The 25,650-nt window shown below is 46.1% G+C and overlaps 1 protein-coding gene across 2 annotated transcripts in view; it reads left to right on the forward strand.

Annotated features, from left to right (window-relative positions):
- Positions 1-25,650, forward strand: part of Galnt14 (polypeptide N-acetylgalactosaminyltransferase 14) — a 222,814-nt gene that overhangs the window by 169,125 nt on the left and 28,039 nt on the right. For both annotated transcript variants that reach the window (NM_001012109.1, XM_087553061.1), the window contains 6 exon segments: positions 8,267-8,334; positions 10,306-10,371; positions 10,530-10,651; positions 20,348-20,435; positions 21,247-21,331; positions 23,831-23,934. In NM_001012109.1, coding sequence (NP_001012109.1) covers positions 8,267-8,334; positions 10,306-10,371; positions 10,530-10,651; positions 20,348-20,435; positions 21,247-21,331; positions 23,831-23,934 — 533 coding nt within the window.

A 25,650-nucleotide genomic window follows, 5' to 3' on the forward strand; every position in this document is an offset into this window, starting at 1 on the left:
AGCCCTCCTCCTGTCTGGAGGCCAACAGTAGCCTGGTACTTGGTCAAGCCTGTAAGCATGTACCAGACACCAGTCTATACGTCATATGCTGCTGCTCTGCCACTCCTCACGTGCTGAAGAGAGAGGCCATCATCCCATTTTAGAAGAGAACGACAGATGCCAATAGTGTCTGGTAACTCATGAACATTCAGAAATCAAGCAGAGAGATGGATAACAGGTCCTTTGCCCTTCTGTGCTAGACCGTCTGAAGAACATGGCTGACACGGTCACAATTGACAAAAGAAGCTCAGACTTCTTGTTCCATCCCCAGCCTCTGGCTAGGATCAGGACTTGAGTGTGCCCTAGGATGCTCATCTTGTTTACATCTTTCCAAAGCTGGGACAGTAGTGGGATGCATGGGGACAGTGACAGTTTATTATTAATGTTTGCTTTCTGGGCATCTACAGTAAGTTCCAGTCCTGCTTTTCCTGGGCTTCCCTGACACCTTGTCAGTCAGTCTCAGACATGTTCCTGCTATGAGAGGTCTGTCCTGACAATGATGACCTGTGGTCTGCCGGGCTTTTCCATGTGTTCAAGTCTCAATGCCAGTCATAGGCAAACTGGCTCCAGAAAGTAGGGCAGGGACCTGACTAGGAATTGTGGCCCTCCATCCCAAGGTTCTCAGGAGACTCTGGCAGGTTTGAGCATATTCTCTGGAATGACACTCCTTTCCTCTCCCCATCTGTACCCCTTCCTATCCAGTCAAGCTGCCTCACTCTCCCTCAGACCCCTAACAGTAGCCCCCTAACCTAGTAAGGTCATGCTCATCTTCAGACAGACGTGGGCTCTTGCCCTCAGCTGGCATGGTGAGTAGGTCAATAGAGAGAATCGAGACTTGGAGGTCCCACATCAAGGTCTCATAGCACAGCACTAAAATTCTAGTCAATGCCCTAACTTTGAGTCCTCTCAGCTGCCTGAACCAAGAAGGCAAGACGCAGGGGATGATTTAGCATCCCTGGTGTGGTGTTGGCGCTTTAGATGTACAGTCAGAGCTTTAGGTTTCACAGAGCCCAGCCTCCTCAATAAAGTATGCATTGAGGCTTCCTGGTTTTGTTTTATTGTTGTTGTTGTGTTTTGTTTTTGTTTTTTTATTAACTTGACACAGGCTTTGGGAAGAGAAACTTCAACTAAGAAAACAGCTCTATCAGATTGCCTATAGGCAAGTCTGTGGGGGTAGTAGTAGTAGTAGTAGTAGTAGTAGTAGTAGTAGTAGTAGTAGTAGTAGTAGTAGTATCTCAACCCTTTTCCCTCACTGGTAATATCCTAGACCTAGGGAGGCACTTTTCCAGGTATAGGCCGTTAAGAGTTTGGTCTCTGGGGCTATATTTGTCTAGCTCAGCCTGTAACAATTATGTGACCCTGGACTGAACCTCTCTGCCTCAGTTTCCCACTCTGACAAATAGCAACTATGATTGCTACTAGTTCTCTGGGATGGTTTCAGAGAAAAATGAGTAAGTGCTAATAGGTTAACAGTATTTTCTGCAGGATTGAACAAATCACATCTATGATTATATAAAAAGGAATTTACTAGATTAATTTATAAGGCCCCATAGTCTAATCATACCAGTCTGTAGTCTCTGGAAAACCAGAGAAACCAGTCCAAAAAAATTGAAGCCTCAAAATAAAAGGTAGGGGTGAAAAGCATGGGATAGAAAGAAAGATGGCTCAGACAGTAAAGGCACTTGCCACCAAGTCTGGACATGAAGTTCAGTTCAAAGATTTCGCTTGGTGGAAGACAGAACCAACTCCTGAAAGCTGTTCTCCATATAAGGGCCATGGTAGGTGGACACACACACACACATACGCACAAAACACACACATACACACATATACACACACATACACCAAACACATATACACACACATACACCAAACATACATACACACACATATACACACACACCAAACACACATACACACACCCCCCAAACACACACATATACACACACATACACACATATAAACACACATACACACACACCAAACACACTTACACAAACACACATGTACAAACACACACACATAAACACACATACACACACACATACACACACACACGACAGTATACACATGCATTTGTGCGCACACACAAATAAATAAATAGATGGATAGATAGATAGATAAATAGATAGCTTTATGGATACATGTAATTGAGTTAAGAGGAGGTCAATGGCACAGCCCCAGTCTAGAAGTCCACAAGGCTCCCTGGAGACAGACATACTGGTATGACCACACATTTAAGACTGAAGATGTTGACATTTGATGTCCATGGGCAGCCATAGTATGTGTACCCGCAAGGGGAGTCAATCTGCGCATCAATGGGCTTCTTCCTTCCAGTTTTTGTACTGTCTGAGCCCCCAGCCCATTGTATGGTGCTGCTGTCATGTGATTGAGTCTTCCCTCCTCACTTGGACGATCCACGTGGCAGTCTTTCCAGAAACACCTCCACAGACATGCTCAGAGATGCTTTACTAATTTTTAAGGGTGTCTTATAAACCCTCCAATGTGCCCATCAAGATTAATCACAGTAAGCAAAAGACTGGGATCTATTGCTGGCACAGGGGAGGCATCTGTGATAATAAGCCTCCAGTCCTGCTAGATAACTGTGCTCTGGTGTGATGGCGCCCCAGTGTGAGAAAATGCCAGATTCTCTTGGAGGGCTTGCTAGAACATGCTTCTTTGGGCTCCAGCCTCAGAGACTCTGACTCAGTGAGCCTGGAATATGGCCTAGGAATTTGCATTTCTGACAAGTCCCAGGCTGTGGCAATGCTGCTGGCTCGGGGCTCAGACTTTGAGAATCTCAGCTGTGCATCATGTCTGTTACTCTTCGTAGCTTCAATCGTCTTATCATCAGTGCCCACATTCCAAGAGCAACTGTCCTGTGCCAAGCATGGTGCTAAGCGATGCTCACAAAGCCCACAAAGCTAAGAGAAGCATGGTGCTTGAAGGCTTGGTTCTACTGACTGGAGCCCTCCTGCAGACAAGTGGAGGCTACCCAGACCTGCACTTGGACCCAAATCTGCCCACTCCAGAACAACTACACTGTTAGCAGGTCCCAGGTCTTCTTTCAACTGGTATTTATGGAGTGTTTGATAAAACCTGTCTGCATATAGCACTGTGGAGTTCACAGAGCAATTTCAAATACATTTCCTCGTTTCAGACGCACAAAAGCCTGTGAAGTAGGTCAAGTATTAATATCACCTGCTTTTATAAGAGAAAGGTAATTACAGAAGCAACGAAAGCCAGGAGCAAACCCACTCGGGACTACATAGCAAGCAGGTTGCAGGGCTTACTTGGCATTCCCCAAACTACCCTGACATTATCTTGGGGCCCCACACAGATCCCATAATTAGATCACAGAATCCAGGGGAGCAGGAGAAGTCATAGATTCTGTCTGTTGTAACAGCATGAAGGGAACAGCTGCAAAATGAAACAATGAAAACCCTCTACCCGGCTGTGTCCTGTGGAAAGAGGATTTACTCTGCTGAGGGGCAGCAGGTGAGAAGCCTGAACTGAAGAAACTGTAAAGAGGACTTAGGGCAGGAGATCACAACAGCCAAGGTTTAGATGGCAGGAACTGGTATGTGTGGTGGGAGTAGTACTGAAAGGAGGGCCCCAGAAGACCAAGGTCCCTGGGTTGGACTTAACTTTCTCCTTTTCCAGCCACCTCAGGTACCCAGAGTGCATTCCCTTCTCAGGCTCTCCTAGCCTAGAGGCACTTTTGGGGAGACCCCACCATCACTTCAATTGCTCTGACAGAGGAACAAGCAAGCCAGGTGTTAGCAGGGAATGGTCTAATTAGCACTTACTGCTGACGGTTCCTTTCCCTTTCTGTTTTCTTTTTTCACCCCCTCTGTTTTAAACCCTGGACATTTTTCATTCGCTAATCATCTCTCCGTTCAACCTGCTCTGAGCTACACGCGATTTACCCTTTGATGTTCACAGAAGAGAACTCTTGAATTTCAAAGAGCTGGCAGGGATTTGGGGGAATCGAATGTAGACGCTCCAGTGTAATCAAACCTCATTAGAGGTTATTCTTCAAGCAGGTTTTTTCCCTCTGTCTGCCTCCCTCTCCCCTCCTGCCCTGATTAGAGGGCTGGTGGCTGGGTTTGCTGTGTTTTCTTTGGGACAATCACAGTAAGCAATCTCTTCCCACCACTGTATGGTAGAGGCTGTCACCTCCTTCCTTTGCCTTGCCCCCCACCTCCCTATAGACAGTGACAACTGCCCTGCCCGGGCTTTGTGTTGGGGTTCGTTTTTTTTTCTCTCCACCTTGCACTAGTTGCCATGGTGAGAATTGAGGCTTCATAAATAAAGGTAGCTCCCGGCAAAGTTCCTTTCTCAAAGACTCCGCATCCTGCATCGGAAGGGGGCTGCACTGGAAACCCAGCTCAGGCAGATCTGAGAAGAGCCATGCTCAGAAAACCCCCACCTGCACCCACTCTGAACCCCCTTCTCCGCTATACACAGGACTCGGGGCGTACTGGGATGGCTGTTGTGAAGCAGAAACATTTTTGAACCATGACATTTGGAGATGCTCAGAAGAGTTCTAAGACCCATAGCTAATACTGAAACCAAGCCTGTGACCCTTGTCTTCTCTAACGTGGGAGGTCAGTTTAATGAAAAAATCATTAATGACACACGGCATAGTAAGAATGGCTACTATGTATTACTGTTTAGTGCAAAATGTTGCACTAAATGCATTCATATAGGTTTTCTCCTTGAATTATCTCTGTGGTCTTTTTGTAAATTGATCTGTAAATTACTCCCATTTTACAGATCAACTACTATGTAGACTAAGTCACTTGCCCCAAGTCCAATAGCTTTGTGGTAGATAATGATGAAGGTCATGCTTCTGGGAGTAAACTGGCTTCCCTAGTGCTCTTCCCTCAGTGCTTAGTGCCCAGTACATAGTACACTAAGCATCCTTCCAATATAGAGAGAGGAGAACAAAGAATGGAATATTACTGTCTACAGGGGTGTTACTAGGCTCTCGGGTTTATAAACCCACCCCCACAGTTTCCCCGTATTCCAAAAGAAATGAAACAGAAATCAGTGAGGGTGAGAGGAGATGTGTAATTCCTTCCTTACCACTCCTGTGGTCGGCTGGTAATTTATAAAAGCCTAAGAGACAAAGGCTGTAATATATTGTAAATTTAGCATTGGGGTGGGTTAACCCGTCCTGTTCTGGGGCAAAAGGTACCTACAGTTAACTTCACTGTATCAGGTTCTCTATGAACAGATAACTTTTTAGTCAGCTCCAGCTGGAGAAAAATGGTGTAGGCATTCTGTCTTAAAGATTCTCTAGTGGGGAGAATCCCATAACAGTGGGCGGGGGGGGGGGGGGGCTGGAACTGACCCACGGTCTAGGCTAGACTCAGCCTTGGTCAAAGGAGCTTCTTTTGTCAAGAGGCAGTCACAAATACAGAGTCATACAACCAGTCAAAACGAGGAGAAGTGACTTGAGAACTCAACCTAAGTAGAACATCTGTGTCAAGCCCCCCTCTCTCCCAAGGCCCAGGGATTACAACCTCAAAGGGGAGGGGATGGAAGGAGTGTGAAAGTCAGAAGGTGAGGAAGAATGCTGAGAAATGCTGCACACGACAAGGACATTGCACTCATGCGCTCAGAAGGCTGTAGTCCCCCGCACAAGACCAAGACAGTCACAATTCAAGCATGGTCTAGGGAAGGGCTCATAAGGGCCCACTCCTAACTGAAGTGCTATTGACAAGTTGATGGCTGTTGGGAGAGGTGTGGCCACTGGTAGTTTGTCCATCCTGGATGATGATGGCATCACATCTATGTGAATATAAGCAGCACTAAATGGACTCAGTGACTGATTATAAATAAAAAAGGAAAATGAGAGGACATGGAGTTTGGAAGAGACCAGAGGGAGCTGGAAAGGGAGAACAAGGGTGTGTATATGTTTTCTTTATTCTCAAAGAATAGATAAAAAGTGTTATTTTACAAACACTGCTAAATGGATAGCAACTGCTGGAAATTTATTTCTAATCCAGTGACCAGGGAAGGTGAAAAATAACTTTTCTATGGGAAATTATTTTATCGTTCTTATAAGAAAATGCAGATTTAGAATTAACAAAAACAGTCTCAGCTTGGCATCGAGGAAACTAAATCTGTTTAACATGTTTGAGGGAAATATTAAATAATATTTTTGTATTATTCCCCTCAGGGGAACATAATATTCCCCTCAGGGGAACATTCGCTTGAGGGCCAGGGAAAATAACTCAGTTGGAAAAGTGCTTGCTGCATAAGCATAAAGGCCTCAGTTCATATCTGCAGCACCCATAAAGAAAGCCAGGGACGGCTGCATGTACTTGCATAATGCCAGTGTTGGGAAGTAGAGACAGGAAGACCCTTGGGGCCTGCTGGTCAGTAGTCAAGGCAAATTGGTGAACTCCATGTCTAGTGAGAGATCTTGTCTTCAAACTAAGGTGAGAAAAATTAAAGAAGGTATCTTTCTTAGTTAGTTTTCTTATCTAACTTAGTTAGTTATTGCTGTGGAGAGACACCATGACCATGGCAACTCTTATAAAGGAAAACATTTCATTGGGGCTGGCTTACAATTAAGAGGTTATAGTCCATTGTCATCATGGCAAAAACCATCACAGCATGCAGGCAGACATGGTGCTGGAAAGGTAACTGAGAGTTCTGCATCTGGATAGGCAGGCAGAAGGAAGAAAGAGTGACCCTGGCCCTGGCTTGAGCATTTGAAACTTCAAAGTGCATCCCCAGTGACACACTTCCTCCAACAAGGACATACCCACTCCAGCAAGGCCACACCTCCTAAAGTCCCATTTCCTATGAGCCTTTGGGGGCGCTGTTTTCATTCAAACCACCACAACATCCAACATTGAACTCTGACCTCCACTTTCATATGCATGCAAACACACACACACACACACACACACACACACACACACACACACACACACAAACATGTACACACACAAAGATCCCCAATATCTGAAAGAGAAATGCAATCTCAGGGATCTTATGGATTGGCGCATGTAAGACTGCATACCTGTTCTGGCCTGACAGAGTTTTGACCCTAGTTCCACTCATTTACTAGGTGCAGGGCAGAAGCCATTTGTATTCTTAATTTGGAGGTCAGCTGGAAGCTTGCATTTTCTGTGTCTGTTAAACACTAATTCAGCCATTATCTGCTAGCTGGAGGAAAATCACACATGTCTCTCTTTAGAGTGTTTTCCTCTCTCCCCAGGGCTTCTGCTTGACATCAGGGTTACAGCGGCAGGAGCCTGCCTGGTAAGGTGTAAAACCAGCTGCCGGTGTCAGGACAGGGGGAAAAACGCTGTAAGAAGCTTCAGCTAAAAAACTGTGAAAGAATCTTGAGGGAGGAAACAATTAATTCTCCTAAGTAGATTGGAAAGCTGTTAGAGAGGAAATGACATTTGAACCGGTCCTTGTGGGCAACTCAGGGCCATTTCAAGGCCTTGAAGAAGACGCTCCCAGGAGTGAATAAACAGAAGAGAGTCAGGAGGAAGCTCTGGGCCTAGAAAACTTCAGGCAGCAGAGGTCAGCTCAGTAATTCGAGGGCGTGGTGTGGAACATGCAGAGGGTTAACTGCATAGGTAGCACAGGCACAATGGGATTTCTTCTCTTTATTTGTGGCCACACGGGCGTCCGCACTATTGAATATGTGTCTTTTAAAGGTCACTTGAAGGCTACGAGGAAAACTGCCTAGGACTGAGAAGAGTTGGAGAAGGTAGAGGCTGCAGTGAGAAACCAAATAAAAGTGGGCAAACTGAATGGAGGGAGACTGGGACCTGCCTATAATCAGGTGCTTGAGAGGACGAGGCAGGAAGATCAAATGTTCAAAGCCAGTGTGGGCTATACAGTAAGACCTTGTCTGCCTGCCCATAAAAGAGGATGAACCAGAACAGACATAGACAAGGTGATAGTGGTTTAAGTGCAACCTCCAAATAGAAGTATTGGATTGGAGTTTGGAGAGAGGGAGGGTTGTCACAGGTAGCACCTGGGTTTCTGTCTGAGTGGGTCATTGGTGATATATCATTTCCTGTGATGGAGAAGGCAGAATTATATCCTCGGTAGGAGCAGGATGACTGGACATCTTTTGGTGCCCCCCCCCCCCTACATCTTCATTCTTCCTATGCTATGATATTTTAAAATGGAGTTGGTACATGCATTTTGCAACTAGTAGACATCATAATTTCTCTTCTTCCTATAGTGTGTTAAACCGCACCCCTATGCATCTGATCCAGGAAATCATATTAGTGGATGACTTCAGCAATGACCGTAAGTACTATTGATTATTGACAATGGAGTCAGAAATGTCTGGTCCTAGCTACTGTGTACGAGTGGAGGGGAGCCCATTGAGACTCTAGAGGTGAAGGGAAGCCAACTTGGGTAGCAGACATGGAAGACTGAGTGTCTATGACTAAGCTTCAAAAAGTGAGCACCTTCATATTTGAGAAAAATTTTGGTGCTCTATGCTGTAAATTTTTGAGGACCTAATTAGCTAAATTTGTTAGATTCCTGCCTGGGATGGTTGGGGAGTGAGTGTTCATGTGTAGATGAGTGAATGTGGTATCTGTGACATTAGCTTCTAACATACATTCCTAGACAAAGGAAGACACACATTCAAAGGACCGTCATTAGAACCCAGAACCCTGTCAGACTTCTGATTTTGATGCTGCATTAATGCCCATCTGAACTCCCATGCTTCTATCCCTGGGAGACCTTGACATTGAGATACCCATGGGACATTCCAACACACATCTATGACAGTGCGAGCCCTTGGGGCCATTCCACGCACTGTTCATCATCAGTTCCTGTGTCTGATCTCCTTAGTTATCTCATAAAAGAACCCAGGACCCACCCAGATTTACTCCTATGATCCAGTTTCCCATGTAAAACATGCTGGGGTGGGTCCCTTGACATCTATTTAAGTCCGAAAGTACAATGATTACAGAAACATCGGAATTCAAGTTATCAGCAGTGCCAGTTCCCTACCCACTGTCCTGTTTGTAGTTCTATTCAGTCAAACATTTCCATTTGAGGGAATCTCTTCCTGGTAGAAAGATGGGTGGGCAGTACCATGGGACAGACAACTACAGGTATCAGGAAAGCAACCTCCATCCGAGCATAAGTGCTGGGAACAGGTCACAGGGGCCACTCCCACATTGACACCTGCTGCATTAGCACTAGAAACACAGACAAGACAGAGAGAGAGAGAGAGAGTCTGGATTCCTTGTGGAAAAGCAGACTGTGTGTAAAGTTCCACTGGTTCTGTAGCTCAGTGGTCTCTTCTTGCCTAGTGAGGAAGAGCTGGGAGTGGGGTGTACTCCTCATGGGGGTAGCCTGGTACTTTAGAGAAATGCTGGAAGGTCCCCTAGGAACAGAATAACCTAGGGTTTAAGGAAGCCAAACAGCCTGGGTTCAAACCCTAGGTCTGGGACTTCCTCACTCCATAGCCATGCAAACCATTAGCTTCATCAAGTTAACTCTTTTGCATGTATAAAAGAGATGACAACAACTGTATATATAGTTTATATGGAGACATAATGTATGAACACATTCAGAGCTCTCAGAATAAGATCTTGCCAGGGCAAGCCTGTAAAAGTCTGTCCTGTTGCTTGTTAGAGTCCAGAGTCAAGCAGAAAGGCCAAGGTCTATCAACAGAACCTGAGGGTGAGGCTACCAGTCCAGTTAGGGAAGTGACAGGGAGGTGTGATTGTGACAAGAGATCAAAAGGCAGTGAGAGTCTTACCCAAGAGGCCTTGGGCTCTTGTTTATCAGGCGGGAGACCACCCACCCATTATCAGCAATGTTGTGTTGGAAAACTCTATTGGCTGATCTCTTCATAAAGAACACCCCCAATGTTCTAAAAGCAAAGTCCAAAGTTGTTTTCTTTATTGCTAGCTTCCAGACATTTGAAACTAGACTAACTGTGGTAAAGAAACTCTGAATTAATAACCCAATGGTATGTAGCAACAGGGATGACCAGACCAAGGATCCACACCTGGACCATTTTCACAAAAGCACGCAGATCCTGCTGTGTGCTGACCTGTTCCAAATGGGCCTAGCTAAGGTCACTTTACTCAGTGATGGTCAACCTCTTCCATGACTTAGAAACACCCTGGTCTCAGGACTAGGCTCTGCCGTCAGGGTTGGGAGAGCAAGCAGGTCTACCTTCCTGACCCTTCCAGTTTGCTCATACACGGTCACATCCCAGGTGCTCACTAAGCATGGCCTTTGTCTTTGCAGCTGAGGACTGCAAACAGCTCATCAAACTGCCCAAGGTGAAGTGCTTACGCAACAGTGAGCGGCAAGGTAGGCCAAGCCATGGAGCAGAGCTGGCCTGAGTTGAGAGTGGGGTATGGTGGGTATATGTGTCTGGGTGTTCAACGGAATACTGAGTGACTCTTATGTGATCTTGCGGGTCACTGGAGCAACAGTGGCACCTACCTGGGCATTCATTCATGATACAGGTCTGGTCCGGTCCCGGATGCGAGGTGCTGACATTGCCCAAGGCACCACTCTGACCTTCTTGGACAGCCACTGTGAGGTGAACAGGGATTGGCTGCAGCCCTTGTTACACAGGGTCAAAGAGGTGAGTCAAGCTGAGGAATAGAGATGGGCTCCCCCCCTCCTCCTTCATTCAGGGCCTCTAAACCTGTAATTTCACTTAGGGTTGGGAGAGAGTGTTATCCTCACTTTATAGATGAAGGACTAAATAAAGTGTCCCGAACAAGATCACACTGCATGTAGTCAGTGGCGAAGCAGCGCCTGAACTGTTTATTTTAATCGCACTGTTGCTCACAGCAGCAAGCATAAAACTGAAGCTGTCTGCAGGTAGCAGGTAGCAGTCTGTGTTCTGGGCAATAGAAAATGACCCAGAACGGTATCTATCAAAATTATCAGAAGGGCACCCTCCCCCTCCCCGAATGCTGAGTGTAGAAAGAAGGCAACAGAAAGATCCAGTTCCTGGGGCCTCTGTCTTCCCTCCCTTCCACCCATGGAATGAATCTGTCTCATCCATTACTCCAACCACATACACACAGCACACCACTTGAAGGCCCTGGGCCAAGCCAGGAGGCTGGTGCTGAGACTGGAAGTCCCTCCATGTTTACCCTTAAATTACTCCGAGAGTCTGTGTGCTGCTTTCTCTGTGCCTCAGCTACCTCTCTAGAAAGCAAAGCAGGGTTTTCTTCTTCTCCTCATTACTTTGTCCTCTCAAAGAAGCTCGCCCGTTCTTCCGGCTCATTACAGAGCACATTGTTAATGCTCTACACTGCTGTTGCCTGACACCCCTCCTAAGCCACTGCCTAGCACAGTGTGGGGAGCGGGAGTCAGACATTCGTAACACGCTTATTTCACAGATGAGAAAATAGCGTCCTGACTGTTATGTGACATGATTTAATAATCTTTAGCGATAGCATCTTGGGCATCAGCCGAGCAGCACACGGCCTAGGGTAGGCTGTTTTCCTGTTCTTCCTGGTTACTGCTCACCTCTTGCCTGCATAGGAACACTGCCGCAAAAGGAGATGAGCCCAGTGGGCAAACTGCTCAAAAGAGAACTAGGAAGACCTTGCCACTTGTCTGTTAGATGGAGAACCCTCAGCAGGTTGACTGAGCTCTCGCACATGGGGCTTGTTGTCAACACCCATTAGGGACTATTGTCTCTGAACTAGAACCATTAGCATTGTTCAGAACAATCTTTTCTCCATATAAATCAGTCAGAAGGGTCTGAACAGAGAAATATTTTCATGAGCAGGTCATTCAGCTGAGAGTTCCTTGGCACTGAAGACCCTTCCAGAAGCCTTCCTACCCTCTGTATTCTCATCCTGGCATCTCCAGGCTCCGCTGGCTTCTGTGCTGACACCGATGGGCTGTTCCTGATCCTGTCATTGGCATTGTCAGCATCCTATCTGCGTGTGTGGTGTAAACGGGGTGCTGTGTGTGTGTGTGTGTGTGTATGGTATGTACACATACCGGTGCACATGGCAGACAAGGGCCAATGTGGAGTGTCTTTCCTCTCTTACTTCCTACGTTTAATTTTTTCAGACAAGATCTCTTATTGAACCTGAAGCTCATTAGTTTGACCAGGCTGACTGGGGAATGTAATGGGCTTCAGGAATCTTCTGGTCACCATTGCTCCAACCACACATACACAACACACCTCTGGGGTAACTGGAGTTACAGTCAAGTGCTGCCTTGCCTAGCTTTTCCCATGGATCCTGGGGATTCAAACTCAAGTCATTTGGCTTGCACAGCATATACTTTACTGGTACTTTACTGACTGACCCATCTCCCCAGCCCCAGCCAGTGCCCCACCTTTGATGGGCTCATTCTTGACTCTGGCCACCTATTCCCCTTTCCACAAACCCTCCTGCTCCTCAAGACCTTGTCAAAGTCTTCCCATCTGATGCTCAGCCAGGATGGCTCCAAAGAGCCATTGCCTACTTTGTCCTTCATTTTCTTTTCCAAGTTTAGCTCTTAGTCTCCCTTAACAGATGCCAAGTGCAGTTGGGAACTAGTCCCCTCCCTGTCACCACCTTGCCTGCTGTAGATAGGCTCTCATTGCTTGGAAAGCCGGCATACTGAGGTGGTGGCCTGTTGGAATTAGTAGAGAAATAGCCTCACTGCCTACCCCTAAGCTAATTGCTGGTATCACTTGACACCTATTTGGGGAAGAGTCTCAAATAGGCTGTATGAAAGGAATTCATTAGCACTTAGCAGATCTGGCATGGTTCTGCATACTCATGCTGCACTGGTTGGGAAAGGACTAACACATACTAGGTGACCATGGGTAGAAGTGGCTTAGATAGAAGTTCTCAACCTGTGGATTGTGGCCCCTTGGGCAGAGTTTAAATAAGCCTTTCACAGGGGCCACCTAAGACTGTCAGAAAACACAGATAATTACACCATGGTTTATAACTGTAGCAAAATTACAATTATCAAGTGATAACAAAAATAATGTTATGGTTGGGGGTCATTGCGGCATGAGGAAACTGTACCAAAGGGTCACAGCACTGGGAAGGTTGAGAACCACTGGACATCTCTGACTTAAGAAAGTTCTTCATGAGAAGGAAACATAGGAAAGCTTTGGAGACCTCCCAAAGGCTGAGCAGCCCCCTCCGTTGGGAACCTTTGCATCCCTAGAAAGGTCGCTGTGCCTGGGAGTTACTCAGGAGCCAAGTGCTAGTGAAGTCATCATTCACGTGGAGCCAAGGAGAAACTAGAGTCCATAAAACATGACTTGAAGGCCAAGGCTGGAAGACCAAAAGGAAGGTAAAGAGTGTACGACACGAGCACTAGCTTCGGAGAGAAGTTGGGGTTGGAGGCTCTGTTCCCTACTTCAGACAAGGTCATATGACTTAAAGCCAGGAGTGTGGTATTGCGGAAACCCAGTGGCCCAGACAGCGAAGATGGGAACAAAAGGCCTGGACCCCTCATTGCCCATCACAAGTGTCCCACAGTTGCTGCAGACATTTTGGAAAACATGGAACATTAAAATGAAAACTAATCAAGCAAAATTCTGTCACACAAAGACATCAGCAGCCTCATTTCTTCCCACTTAGGATCATTTTCTCTTCAGAGAAGCATCTTTTAGTGTAGCTGTAATCACCCTGTATTTACCCAACCTTGTATTCTGCTGTGTTTTCCCCCTCTTACCCATAAGCACTTTCATGTGATCTCAATTTAACCCTAGCCAGAATAGCAGATGTATTCTTGTATGTGTGTGTGCACACACATGTGAAAGACATGTAACAAAACTGGCCATTTAAACCATCTCAAGTTGCATTGCATGTGTGCATGAACACACACATGAAAGACATATAACAAAACTGACCATTTTAACCATCTCAAACTGCAGTTCATAGGTTGTACAACTCTTACTATGGTCTAATTATAAAACATTCTCAGCACCTCAGAGGAAAACTCCACACCCATTAACTATTGCTTCCTTCCTCTCCTTGCCTTTGCAGGCACTAATCTGCTTTGTTCCTGGGGACTTGCCTATCCCATACATTTCATAAAATTAGAATCATATGAGAGGGCCTCTTGAGCCTGACTTATCTTACCCAACATGTATTTGAGCACACACACTGTAACATGTCAATGATCTTCTGTTGGCCAAATAATTATTCCATAGTATGCCTTCATCCATGTGTGGATACGAATGGCAATGCTGTTATATCCACTCGTGTATAGCTTTTTATGTATGTATCTGTTTTCAGTTCTTAAGGGATGTACACTAAGGACTGAGTTTGCTGAAATTAGATATTTCTTATATAGCAATTCCCAAAATGGTTTTATTTCAAGGTTTTTTTTTTTTTTAGTTTTGATGTTCTTTGACAGTTTCATATATTTATAGACTGAATTTTGTGGCATCTCCTGTTACCTTCTTTCATGCCTAAAATCTTTCAATCCTCTCTCTCACACTCTCGCTCTCGCTCTCCAGGATCTCATTGTGTACCTCTTGCTACTCTGGAGTTCCCTATGTAGATCAGGCTGGCCCTGAGATCTGCCTCCTGAGTGCCAGAATTAAAGGTTTGCTGCACCAATACACCTGGATTTTTATTTTTATTTTTGTGTCTTTTTTGCTCAGTGTATTTAATTAAGGTCACTTGCATGAGCATGAGTGGGGGATTAGTTACAGAAACATAGGCAACTTATCAGTGGTTACACTACTAGGGAAAATGATACCCTTAACTGTCCACAGACTAACATTGAGAGGTGGAACCTCATAAGCTTCTCTTCCACTCATGATAAAAATAGAGCTGCGTCCAATCTTATCCGAGTCTTTATTAGATAACCAGTCTTAGGGGGATTTAAGGAAGTTCAGCCTTAACGGGTCTGGAGCCCTTTCCCAGTGGCTGGAAGTCCATCTGGAAGAACTCTCTGAGAGATGTTCTCATTTCCCTATCTGCAACCAGCCTTACCTACAGGCTGGCAGTCTTCTTTGCTTTCTCAAATGGGAGTTTGACTTCCTGCAAACACTCCTCTGGGAGTCATTTGGCCCCATGATAGAGCTTAGCTTCTTGGTCCCTGTCACCTTCTGAGCTCAACCTTTCACAGTGAGATTAGTGAGACAGCCCCCAGGATCCATCTAGAAAGTCTCTGTGGGCCTCAAAGATTACCCTGAAAGCCCTGCCTCTTGATGCTATGGGGAGGTGAGGACCCTGGGCCAGCCCCCACCGGGATAGAGAATGTGTAAGCATTCCAGCTGTGCTTCTGGGCTTCTTTGTGTGTGGCTTGTCTCCACGTAGAATGTGACTCGATCTTGCGATTGGAAATGGAAACACTTTAAGTTGTGATTGGAGATTGAGATTTTTTTCAAAAATAGAACAAAATAAGAAAGAAGCTAGGCTTGGGCTCTCCTCTGCCATCCTCAGCTGTAACACCCCTCTAATTTCCCTTCTCTTCCCCCTAATTACTTGATACTGGAAACACTCACCAAGTTGGTTTCTGCTGTGCGCTGTGCTCTGTGTGTGTGTGTGTGTGTGTGTGTGTGTGTGTGTGTGTGAGTGCGCGCGCGCGTGAGCTAACATAAGCTTCTTTCTTCCACCTCCTTCCCTATGTATTTCTTTGAAGGGAAGGAGATTTTAAGAATTCTCAATCCTTTCAACGTTCAGCAAATGTATATATATATATATAATCGTTTATGTAGCCTTCAACACCTTTGCATGTGTTTTCCTCTCTTGCTTCCTTAAGCAAGCTCTATTAAAAAGGCAGGATCACTTTACCAATAATAGCGACGCGCCTTCGCTTCACAGATTTACAAACAGAATCCCACAGAATGTGCCAATCTAATAAGGTCATACACATTTCTACCCGACAGAACACAAATAGAAATCCAGATAGTTTGTCAACAAATGCATCCCCATCCCCAATAGCACCTACATAACAACCCCCATCCCCAGCTTCTTGCAAATGAATGATTTGGATGTAAACTGATCATCCACCCTCTGCCGGCTTATGTATTTGACTATTTGGTCTCCAGCTGGTGGTACTGATGTGGAACTTTATGGAGCTAGGGGGAGGAGGGGCCTAGCAGCAGGAAGTAGGTTTCTACGGGTGTATCTTAAGGAATTATGCCTTCTCCTCTTCCTAGTAATCTCTCTTCGCTTTCTGATCTAGGGAGATATAACCAAGCGGCCTCCCACTCCAGCTTGGCTTCCACAGGAGCTCCTGGTACCACGTTGTGCCTTCTCTGCCACAGAGAGCCTAAATAGATCCTTCCTTCCTTTCAGTTGCTTCTTGTCAAGTATTTGTTCATAGAGAGGAAAACTTAACTAATATATCACACCTCCTCCCAGGCCAGCTGAAAGACCCCCTAGACTGTTTCTAGACCCTGAGTCAGATCACTCTACAATCCTAGATTGCCACATCTCCTTACTCATCTATGTCTCCCAACAACTCCTATATCGGGGGAAGACTTGAGAGTGCTGGTGACGGCCTGAGAGAGTGCTTCTAGAAGTTTCTGATTGCCCATTCACAGTATGCTTTAATTATGTGAATCGGTGAGGGAACATGAGGTATGACAGCGACTGTAATTGATGGCTACGCTGGATGCTCTCAGCCTCTTTCCTCTTGGTAAGAGGGGGTAGGCAGGAGACATATGACTGGGGCAGGAGCAAGAGTGGGAATAGACTGGGAATAGACTGGGATTTTCAAGGTAGAGGGAGGAAATGGGGGCTAGGGAATAGTCGGGAATCAGCCAGGGATTTCACCAGCTGCTTGCTTATACTTAAGCCAGAGCCTGAGTTTCCAGTTATACCCTTTGAGGGGCACACAACGGGAGCCTCTGATGACTCTGGGTATTATATTGAGACTCTTTCCATCACTGAGCCTACAGCCTGAGAAGCTATCCTGTTAAGCTATAAGCAACCCATGGGCTCCTGGCAATCACCTATATAATATCATCGAAGCAACTGATAGTCTCCCCTTTAGCCAATTCCATTGAACATCTGCTGCCTGCCAGAGTCTGGACTAGACCCAAGGAGCACACCAGAGAGTGGGTACTAATCTTTTCACACAGGTAACTGGTGTTCTTGTTCTGCTAACTCATTCACAAAGGCTTCTGTAGCCTCTCTCCAGGTAATAACCCCACAGAGCACTTGCCTTATCTCAAACAGACCTCCTTGCCTGTCTGTTCTCCACAGAGCAGATACCACAGTTGAGGTGTGCTGGAGAGCCCAAGACACAAGTCCTCAGTGTTTAGGAGAGGGCTTATTTCCTGAGAGGGGAGGCTGTCACAACTGTGGAGAAGTACCCATGTCAAGTTTGAGGCTAAAGGCTCGAGACTTGGGTTTTCATTTTGATTTTTAAATAGTGAAGGCAGTTTCCTTTCCACTAAAACAAAACAGGATTGTTATAGTCTAAGAGTCCTCAAGACCATTCTTGGGCTCAATACAAGGATTTACAAGTCAGCAAAGCTGATCTACTTGTGTTTATCATTGATTACAGCGAAAGGAAATAGGTTTCCAGCAGCAGGAGGAAGGGCCCTGTGGAAAGTTGCATCATGACTGCTTAGCTCTCCTCTTCCAGAAGGGTTCCAGAGACTGTGTTTGCTTGTTCTGGAAGAACTGTATGACAGACAGCCCAGGGTCAGGAAGTGGGAGTGTGGCAACCAGAGCAGCTCTATGCATTGGTATACAGGGTTCAAACTGGGCTTTAGTCCTATACCTGAACCTGACCTTCATGGTTCATGGTCACCATGTGGCTACGGAGATCAAGTTGGTACTTGATGGGACAAACCCCTTACATACACCACACTGTTAGCACAGAGTATCTAATGTGTCCCAAGAGTCCCAGGTAAATGATGGCTGTCTTCTAGGCAGGATGTTTCAAGGGCTTAAAGGTTATCCTTAGCAGCTGGGCACAGACTAGACATGCCTCTGGATGTGTTTAAATCCTTCATTGTGCATGGGTCACTGAAGGAATCTGTGCAGCTGCAGAAGTCCCTGAACACAGGAGGGAAAGAGAAAATGAAGACATTGTCAGACTTGCAGAATATGTTTCTGAACCTTTGATTTCATTTTAAAACTAAAGCGATATGAGTACTGTGCCCCGACATACATCATTGACTGGAGAGTAGCCCCTAAGAAGCCGTGGCACCCAGACAGGTGCAGTGCTGACAGCTGACAATTTCACAATGTCCCTACAGCAGAAGTGGTGCGGTGGCACTAAGCATTCCTTGCCACCTGGGCCAATTGGTTTTCAGCAGCACCTTGTTACTGTCAGAGAGAGTTGGATGTGGGAGGCTCAGGGCCAAATTAAGTCTCTGAACTTGGAATCAAGTGCTCAGTGATTCTGGAGATTAAAATAAGAAGACAACCTCATTTGGAAGAAAAAAAATGAACCTGGAAATTGAAGGGCTTCAAGGAGAAGCAGAAGTTCTTGAAGCCTGAGATAGCCCAAGGATGATGGGTCTAGAGGATAGCTGTCTTGAGATGTGCTAGCCTCTGCAGGTCACTTGACTCTTAGTATGAGATCCAAAAGTCGTCCTCTTCCCATCTTGCTTGTACCACTGTCAGGGCTAATATTGCTGTTAAATACTCCCCTGCAGTGGACAAACTTGATAGGTTTGGTAGCCACTATGAGCTGAGGATGTGAGCCTTGTTAGTTTGAAAATATCCCTTAGATGATTCTTTAGATATTACTTTATCTTTAATTGTGTGTATATGTGCATCTGTAAGTGGATATGTGCACATATACATGTGTGCAGGTGCCCATGGAGGCCAGAGGCACCAGAAGTATAGGTGTTTGTAAGTCTCCTGATGTGGGTACTGGGAACTGAACCCAAGTCCTCTTGGAAGAGCAGGAAGCACTGTTAACCACTGAGCCATCTCTCTGACTGTCTCTCCTGATGACTTTCCTTTTTTTTTTCTTTTTCTTTTTCTTTTTCTTTTTTTCGGAGCTGGGGACCGAACCCAGGGCCTTGCGGTTGCTAGGCAAGCGCTCTACCACTGAGCTAAATCCCCAACCCCTCCTAATGACTTTCATAGTTACAAACTGGGAAAGACTGTGATGAAATTGAAAAGAAAAGCACATGACTTTTCTTTTAATTGACAAAATACTTTTACTTATACATGGGGTACTAGGGTATGGAGTACTGGGTAACATTCCCATATATGTATAAAGGAGTAGTGATCAAATTAGGCTAATTAGCACTTCTGTCATCTTAGACATTGATCATCTCTTTGCGCTGAGAATATTCAAAATCTTTTCTTCAACATTTTAAAATATATAATAAATTATTAAAATCTCCATCTTCTCTGCTGTGCTGGAGAACTGTAGGAATTATGCCTCCTTTCACTGAATTTTAGTGCCTGTTATCAATTATCTCTTGTATTCCCTCCCCCACTGTTCCTTCCCGGCCTCTGGTAATGTCTGTTCTGCTCAAACCAACATCTCATGTTCACACTCATATGTGAAAGCAGGCTTAGATGGCCTTAGGGTCTGTGTTCAGAAAGGTACCTTATGTTAGAGTTGACTAAAGTATTGGGCAATTGAGTAGCATGGCCAGAGTAGCAGAGCAGAAAGAGCGTAGGCAGCCATACACAGAAGGAAAGGAAACAGAGATGGGGAAGGGCTTAGAGGTCCATGGTGGTTCTCTATGCAAGAGTCAGTGTGGATTCAGAAGAATTAGAGGAGTGCTTCCGAAGCTGTGGGTCTCAACTTATTTGGGGGTCACATATCAGACATCCTGCACATCAACTATTTACATTATGACTCATAATAGCAGCAAAATTACAGTCATGGAGTAGCAATGAAAGTAATTGTGTGGCTGGGGGTCACCACAACATGAGGAACTGTATTAAAAGATTTCAGCATTAGGAAGGGCAAGATGCTGCTTTAGAGTCAGAACCTGATCTGGTTGATGGACAAGGCAAATCTCAATCCAGTGCTAGGGGAAGAGGGCATGGGTTGCTCTGTTAATAGAAAGCAAAACTTGAAGGAGTGAGTGTGTGTTGGGAGATGGTGAGGCCACTGTTGAGGAGCTGAGTGGATGTATATGTGGAAGTAGCCTGTGGCGTACTGAGCCGTTCGGCAGGCTGGAATCCAGGCCTGGAAATAGAGACATGTACCTGACTACACGGAACTGCTATTCATTAGCTTGCCTGAGATCCATAGGCCTCAGGTGAAAGAACCCAGGTTCCCTTTGGGGACGCCTGGATTTGCTTCATATGACTATAGAACAGGGTCACTAGTTGATTACACCCCCAGCTTCCCACCTTCCCTGACCCTCAGTCAGCAGGTCCTCCATGAAAACTGAATGCAGGTTTTTGTCTTATAGGATTACACAAGGGTAGTGTGCCCTGTGATCGACATCATTAACCTGGACACCTTCAACTATATTGAGTCTGCCTCAGAGCTCAGAGGGGGTGAGTGAGCTAATACTCCTTCCCCTCCTTCCCCTCCTCCCCTTCCTCCTCAGCTCCTCTTTCTCTTGTTTCTCCTTTTTTCTTTCTCAGTCTTTCTCTTCCTGTTCTTCCTCTCCCTCCTTTTCCTCCTCTTCTTCCTTCACCTCATCTCAAAGTGGGAAAAATGAAGGAAGGCCCCCTGCTTGTCCGACATGTCCATGTCTCTACCTTGTAATAAAATTCAGTTTAGTTTGGCCCTTTCTCTTGGGACAGCGAAGGGAAATGTTGGGGATATAAGCCAAACACCCCAGCTTCCAGAGCCCTCACTTTAATCTGGGGCTCACCTCTAGACATGAGAATGTAGGGGAGCAAGGTGTCCTGTGTTATGTTGTTGATCTGCCATTGTGGCATTTCACCCTCTCCCAGAAAGGCTCCTCCCCTCCTCTCTGCCTAGAGCACAGTTCAATTCCACCCAAGACTAACTTTGAGGTGGTTTGCACCCAAGACCCCCAATTACTCCTTTCTAAGACCCAGACCTATAACTTTTGTCTCATAACTGCCCATTATTGTCACCTTTGTGCCATGTACCTTGACTTTTACCCTTTGTCCTTGATTCCTCAACTTCACCTAGCAGGGAGCTTCAGAGAGACTCCATAGGCTAGAAGGGGAGAAGGGAGTTCAGAAATAACTTTGGTGGCCCTGCTGTGGTCAGACCAGGGGGGACTTGACATCCCAGGGGCCAGTTTCTCCAGGAACTGGGGAAGGAATGGGATAACGGAGCTCTGAGTGTTCTGTGAGAAGCCGAATCAACTGGGTCAATGCTGTGTTTTAGGGTTTGACTGGAGCCTGCACTTCCAGTGGGAGCAGCTCTCCATAGAACAGAAAGCTTTGCGCCTAGACCCGACTGAGCCCATCCGGTGAGTAAAAAGGCTACTGTAGGAGAGGGTGGGCAGGTTCAGCTCCACTTGATCCCACTGCCCCATGGTTCAGAAAGGTCCATGCTGGGTGTTTGTTCAGAAGAGTGGAAAAGTAGGAACAAAAGCCTGAGCCAGAGAATCTCTACATTTGCTCTTTTTCTAGAAGGTTTCTATCTGCATTAAAATTCCTGGGTAAGGGATTGGGACCTAAAGAGACCTATGCTGAGGAGTGGCAACCAACACTCCACCTTTACACAGGCCATGGGGGCTTTTATACCTCCTGGTGGCTAACGTGTAAGAGTCCAACATCATCACATCTGGGTCTCTGGTGAGGGAAGACATACTCCCTAAGGCCCATGGGCCCAAGGTCTTGGTTGCCAGGATTCAGCTCAGAGAGGGTGGGTTTGTGGAGGCTATAAACTCTGTAACTGTCAACTGGTAGGAGGGCATGACCTCCACCATGTACTGACACTTCTATGCTTGTCTTATGTAAACATGGTGGTTTGAAGTGAGCCAAGTGGCCATGTGGTAGATGGCTCTGCCACGTATTCTCTTTCTCAGTTCCATTGTCCCTTGGGCTAGCAAGCTGTCTTCCTGGAGTTCACAGCCATTGGAGAGGTTCTAGCCTAGAATAAAACCTAGTTTCTATCCTGCAGAGGAGTCTGCGGTCTCAGCATTGAGAGATGATGCTATACTTGATGTTGTACTTGAGACTGGTTAGTAAGCTCATCCAAGGTCTCCTGGGAACCTCTAGACTCAAACAGTTCTGCCTCAGTTCTGCGGGGAGATCTGGATTGTTTGAATAACCATAGACAAGGCCAGTAGACTGGAATCTTTCCATCCAGTCACTTAGGAAAGCCCAAGGTTAATCAAGAATGTCTGTGTCTCTGGCCCCTCCCTCATTATAGATATTTGATTGACTTAGGTTGAACTAAAGACTAGAGGTATCAATGAGCTCAATGGTAGTGGACTAGACAGATGGGAGGAGACTGAGAGCTCAGCTATGAAGCGAGACTTTTATCTCATGCACCCACCAGCTCTTTTTCCTGTCTCCAACCTTCAGCATCCAGAGTGAGTCCAGGAGAGATAGTAGAATTGGATAACACTGAGGACGCTGTCCCTTTTTGTTTGTTTGCTTGTTTGTTTGTTTGTTTGTTTTGAAGGGAAAGGAGCCGACTCCCACCAGGCTGAGCACTGCGCTCTCCTATGTCAGTACATGGAACAGGTTTTAGGTGTGGGGGGAGGGTAGCCCATGCAGGTACTTCAGAGGAGTAGATCAAAGCATGGGCAGAGATGGCACTACCTGGGTTCTCCCATCCATAGGGAAGAAAGAAATGTCTTGGGACAGGACTTCTTAGGTATGTTGCTTATCAGGGAGGGAGTGTTTCCAGGATTAGACCAGTCTTTCAGGAGCAGCAGGTAATCATAGCAAAGGTAAGCTCAGCCTTCTGACCTGCTCTCCAGGTTTGCTGCAGAGACAAAAACTCCCTTTGCTTTCTGGGCACACTAAAGCAGGAGCCACGATCCTGAGTGTTCACAATCTTGGCCATTAATTTTACTGACACTTGTCCTAATCCTTATAGAATTACCTGGATGGCTCCTGTGGCTCTTGTCTACCTACCCGCCTCTTGAACATTCTCTCTTTTTGAGCAACTTCTCTGGCATCTCTCTGAGCAAACAAGAGTCACAGTAGGTTAAAGGACACCCTGCAACCACCACCCCACAGACACACGAAAAAGAAAGTGTATTAGTTTATTGTGGGTATAACAAGTACCCACGTTGCTTAAATGGCAAAAACATGTGCCATGGTTGAGAGGCAGGCGAGGCGTCCCCAGAGTTGATTCCCTCTGATGGCTGCCCAGGCCTCTTTGCTCTTTGCAGATTGCCACCTTCTCTCTAGTTCCCACACCTTCCTCTTGGTATATTGACGTTTGCACACCAAATTCCCTCTTTATAGGAACCCCAGTCACATTGACGCACCCTGATTACCCTATTTTAACTTGGTTACCTCTGTAGAGGTAATCTTCTGTCTCTAAACAAGGTCACATCCTGAAATACTGGAAATTAGGATTTCAGTAACACTTTTATTTTGAGTAGAAGGAAAGAATTCAAGATATAGACTAAAGGAATAGACTCAAATCAAGGAAGTGAGTCCAGGTCAGGACCTGGCTAGATTGCTAATGGTCTTTCTCTGCCTGGTCGGTGGCCTGCCAGCTCTGCCCCAAGAGCCTGACTGGGAAGAACTGGAGAGGAGGGGCAGGCGCCTTGGAGGGGTGTTGATAAGTGAAGTTTCCTGACTGCAAGGTCAGGGAATTTTCAAGCAGAGGACAGAACTCTGCTGCAGATCCTTGTTTTAGATAGCCTAAAAATATATTGGCTTTTCTGAGGAGGGCCAGAAATGAGGAGAAAATTGCCTTGAGTTCTGGGCTCCCAGAACCAAAGAGTTTGAAGTTACTTCCTCATGTGATGCCCGGCCTTATCTTCCTTCCAAACACACAGGACTCCAATCATAGCTGGAGGGCTCTTCGTGATTGACAAAGCCTGGTTCCATTACCTGGGTAAATATGACGTGGACATGGACATCTGGGGTGGGGAGAACTTTGGTAAGTCTCTGTTTCATATGTCATGACCTGAATTGTTCAGTACAGCCTGAGAACTGTGTCTTAGTCACTGCATCAACTGAACAGTAACCAGGATCTGGCAGGGGGTTTCTGGGAAATCTGAGTCACTCCTTTAGGAGAAAGACTGGTTAGGGTCTCAGAACAGTAATTGTTGGAAGGTGGACATAGCAGAGAATTTCTCCATGCTGAGTATAGACACCAAGGACCAGGGAAACATGTCCAAGCAGGTTCTTGAGGGAGAAAGTGAGATGTGAAATTCAAGAGAACCAAGATGAATGCCAAGTCCATGGGGCCAGATGTAGATTCGAACTAGAAGCACCGGACTTACGAATCTGGAGTTGAAGAAGACTGAGGAAGGAAAGAATCTGGGAGAGGAATGAGAGGGTAATCACTTCTCATCATAGTGCCAGGTTAATCACCACAAAACCAAGAGGAAGTTCACCCTCACCTTTCAGTGGGACCGGAAGCAGGGAGGGATAGGAGCTGGCTACTGCACATAGTGCCCTGCCCTGGCCACTACATTTGCAGCTACAGGGAAAACATCTCAGATGGGAACCCCAGGTCATCTATCTAGTAACACTCAGTTATCCTCTGTCCCTCTGTGGAAAGTGCAGCTTTGATATAACAACCTTCCTTCTTGGGGGTGCTGTGACTATCTTGGGGTAACTGAGAATGGTGGTATCTTAGTCAGGGTTTCTATTCCTGTGTAAAACACCATGACCAAGAAAGCAAGTTTGGGAGTAAAGGGTTGGTTCAGCTCACACTTCCACCTTTGCTGTTCGTCACCAAAGGAAGTCAGGACTGGAACTCAGGCAGGTCAAGAATCAGGAGCTGACACAGAGAGGCCATGGAGGGGTGTAACTTACTGGATTGCTTCCTCTGGCTTGCTCAGCTTGCTTTCTTATAGAACCCAAGACTATCAGCCCAGGGATGACACCACCCACAATGGGCCCTCCCACCCTTGATCACTAATTGAGAAAATGCCTTACAGATGAGTCTCATGGGAGATCCTCAAGGGAGGCTCCTTTTTCTGTGATAACCTCACCTTGTGTCAACTTAACACACAAAACCAGCCAGTTCAGGTGGTATGCAATGGGCATGTGAGTCTACCCAGGAAGTAAGACCTTAGAGAAACTAAGTAGCAATCAGAACCAGAGATGTCATGTGGTCTGCTTTGTCCCTGAATATCTCCATCCCTCAGTGTGCCTAGGGCCTATTATTCAGGAGGCCCACAATGACTACTGGTTGAGCAAACCAATCAGAGAAATATAAGAGAGGGAGTCCTTGTGGTGGGTGCTTCTCCTCTGTGGGCACTGGGAGGTGTGGAAGCGTGGGCCTGGGGAACAGTACACAGGCCAGAAAAGTGATCCATGGGCTCCTCCTGACACTAAGCTGTCTGGCATTAGCCACTGCCTTTGTCATCTTCTGCCCCTGCCATCCGGGTGCTTTATGGCTTTCTTCGTCAGTCACTAAGAATTATCTCTCAGAAATTTATGGCGTTGGCCTGACCCATAGCATCTGTTCTCCCAGCCAGGGCAGTAAAGGGGAGAAATCTATCAGGGAATTGGTTTCTTGCCAAGTGGGGGTCAAACTGGAAGCACAGTAACAAATCTGGATCTCCAGTCCCCAGCACAAGCCAGCAGGTGTGGAATGTAACAGGAATCGTGGATGTGCTGGTGTGGGGTTCAAGGCTAAGTC

This window comes from Rattus norvegicus, chromosome 6 (genome assembly GCF_021556685.1).
Source record: "Rattus norvegicus strain SHRSP/BbbUtx chromosome 6, alternate assembly SHRSP_T2T, whole genome shotgun sequence".
NCBI lineage: Eukaryota > Metazoa > Chordata > Mammalia > Rodentia > Muridae > Rattus > Rattus norvegicus.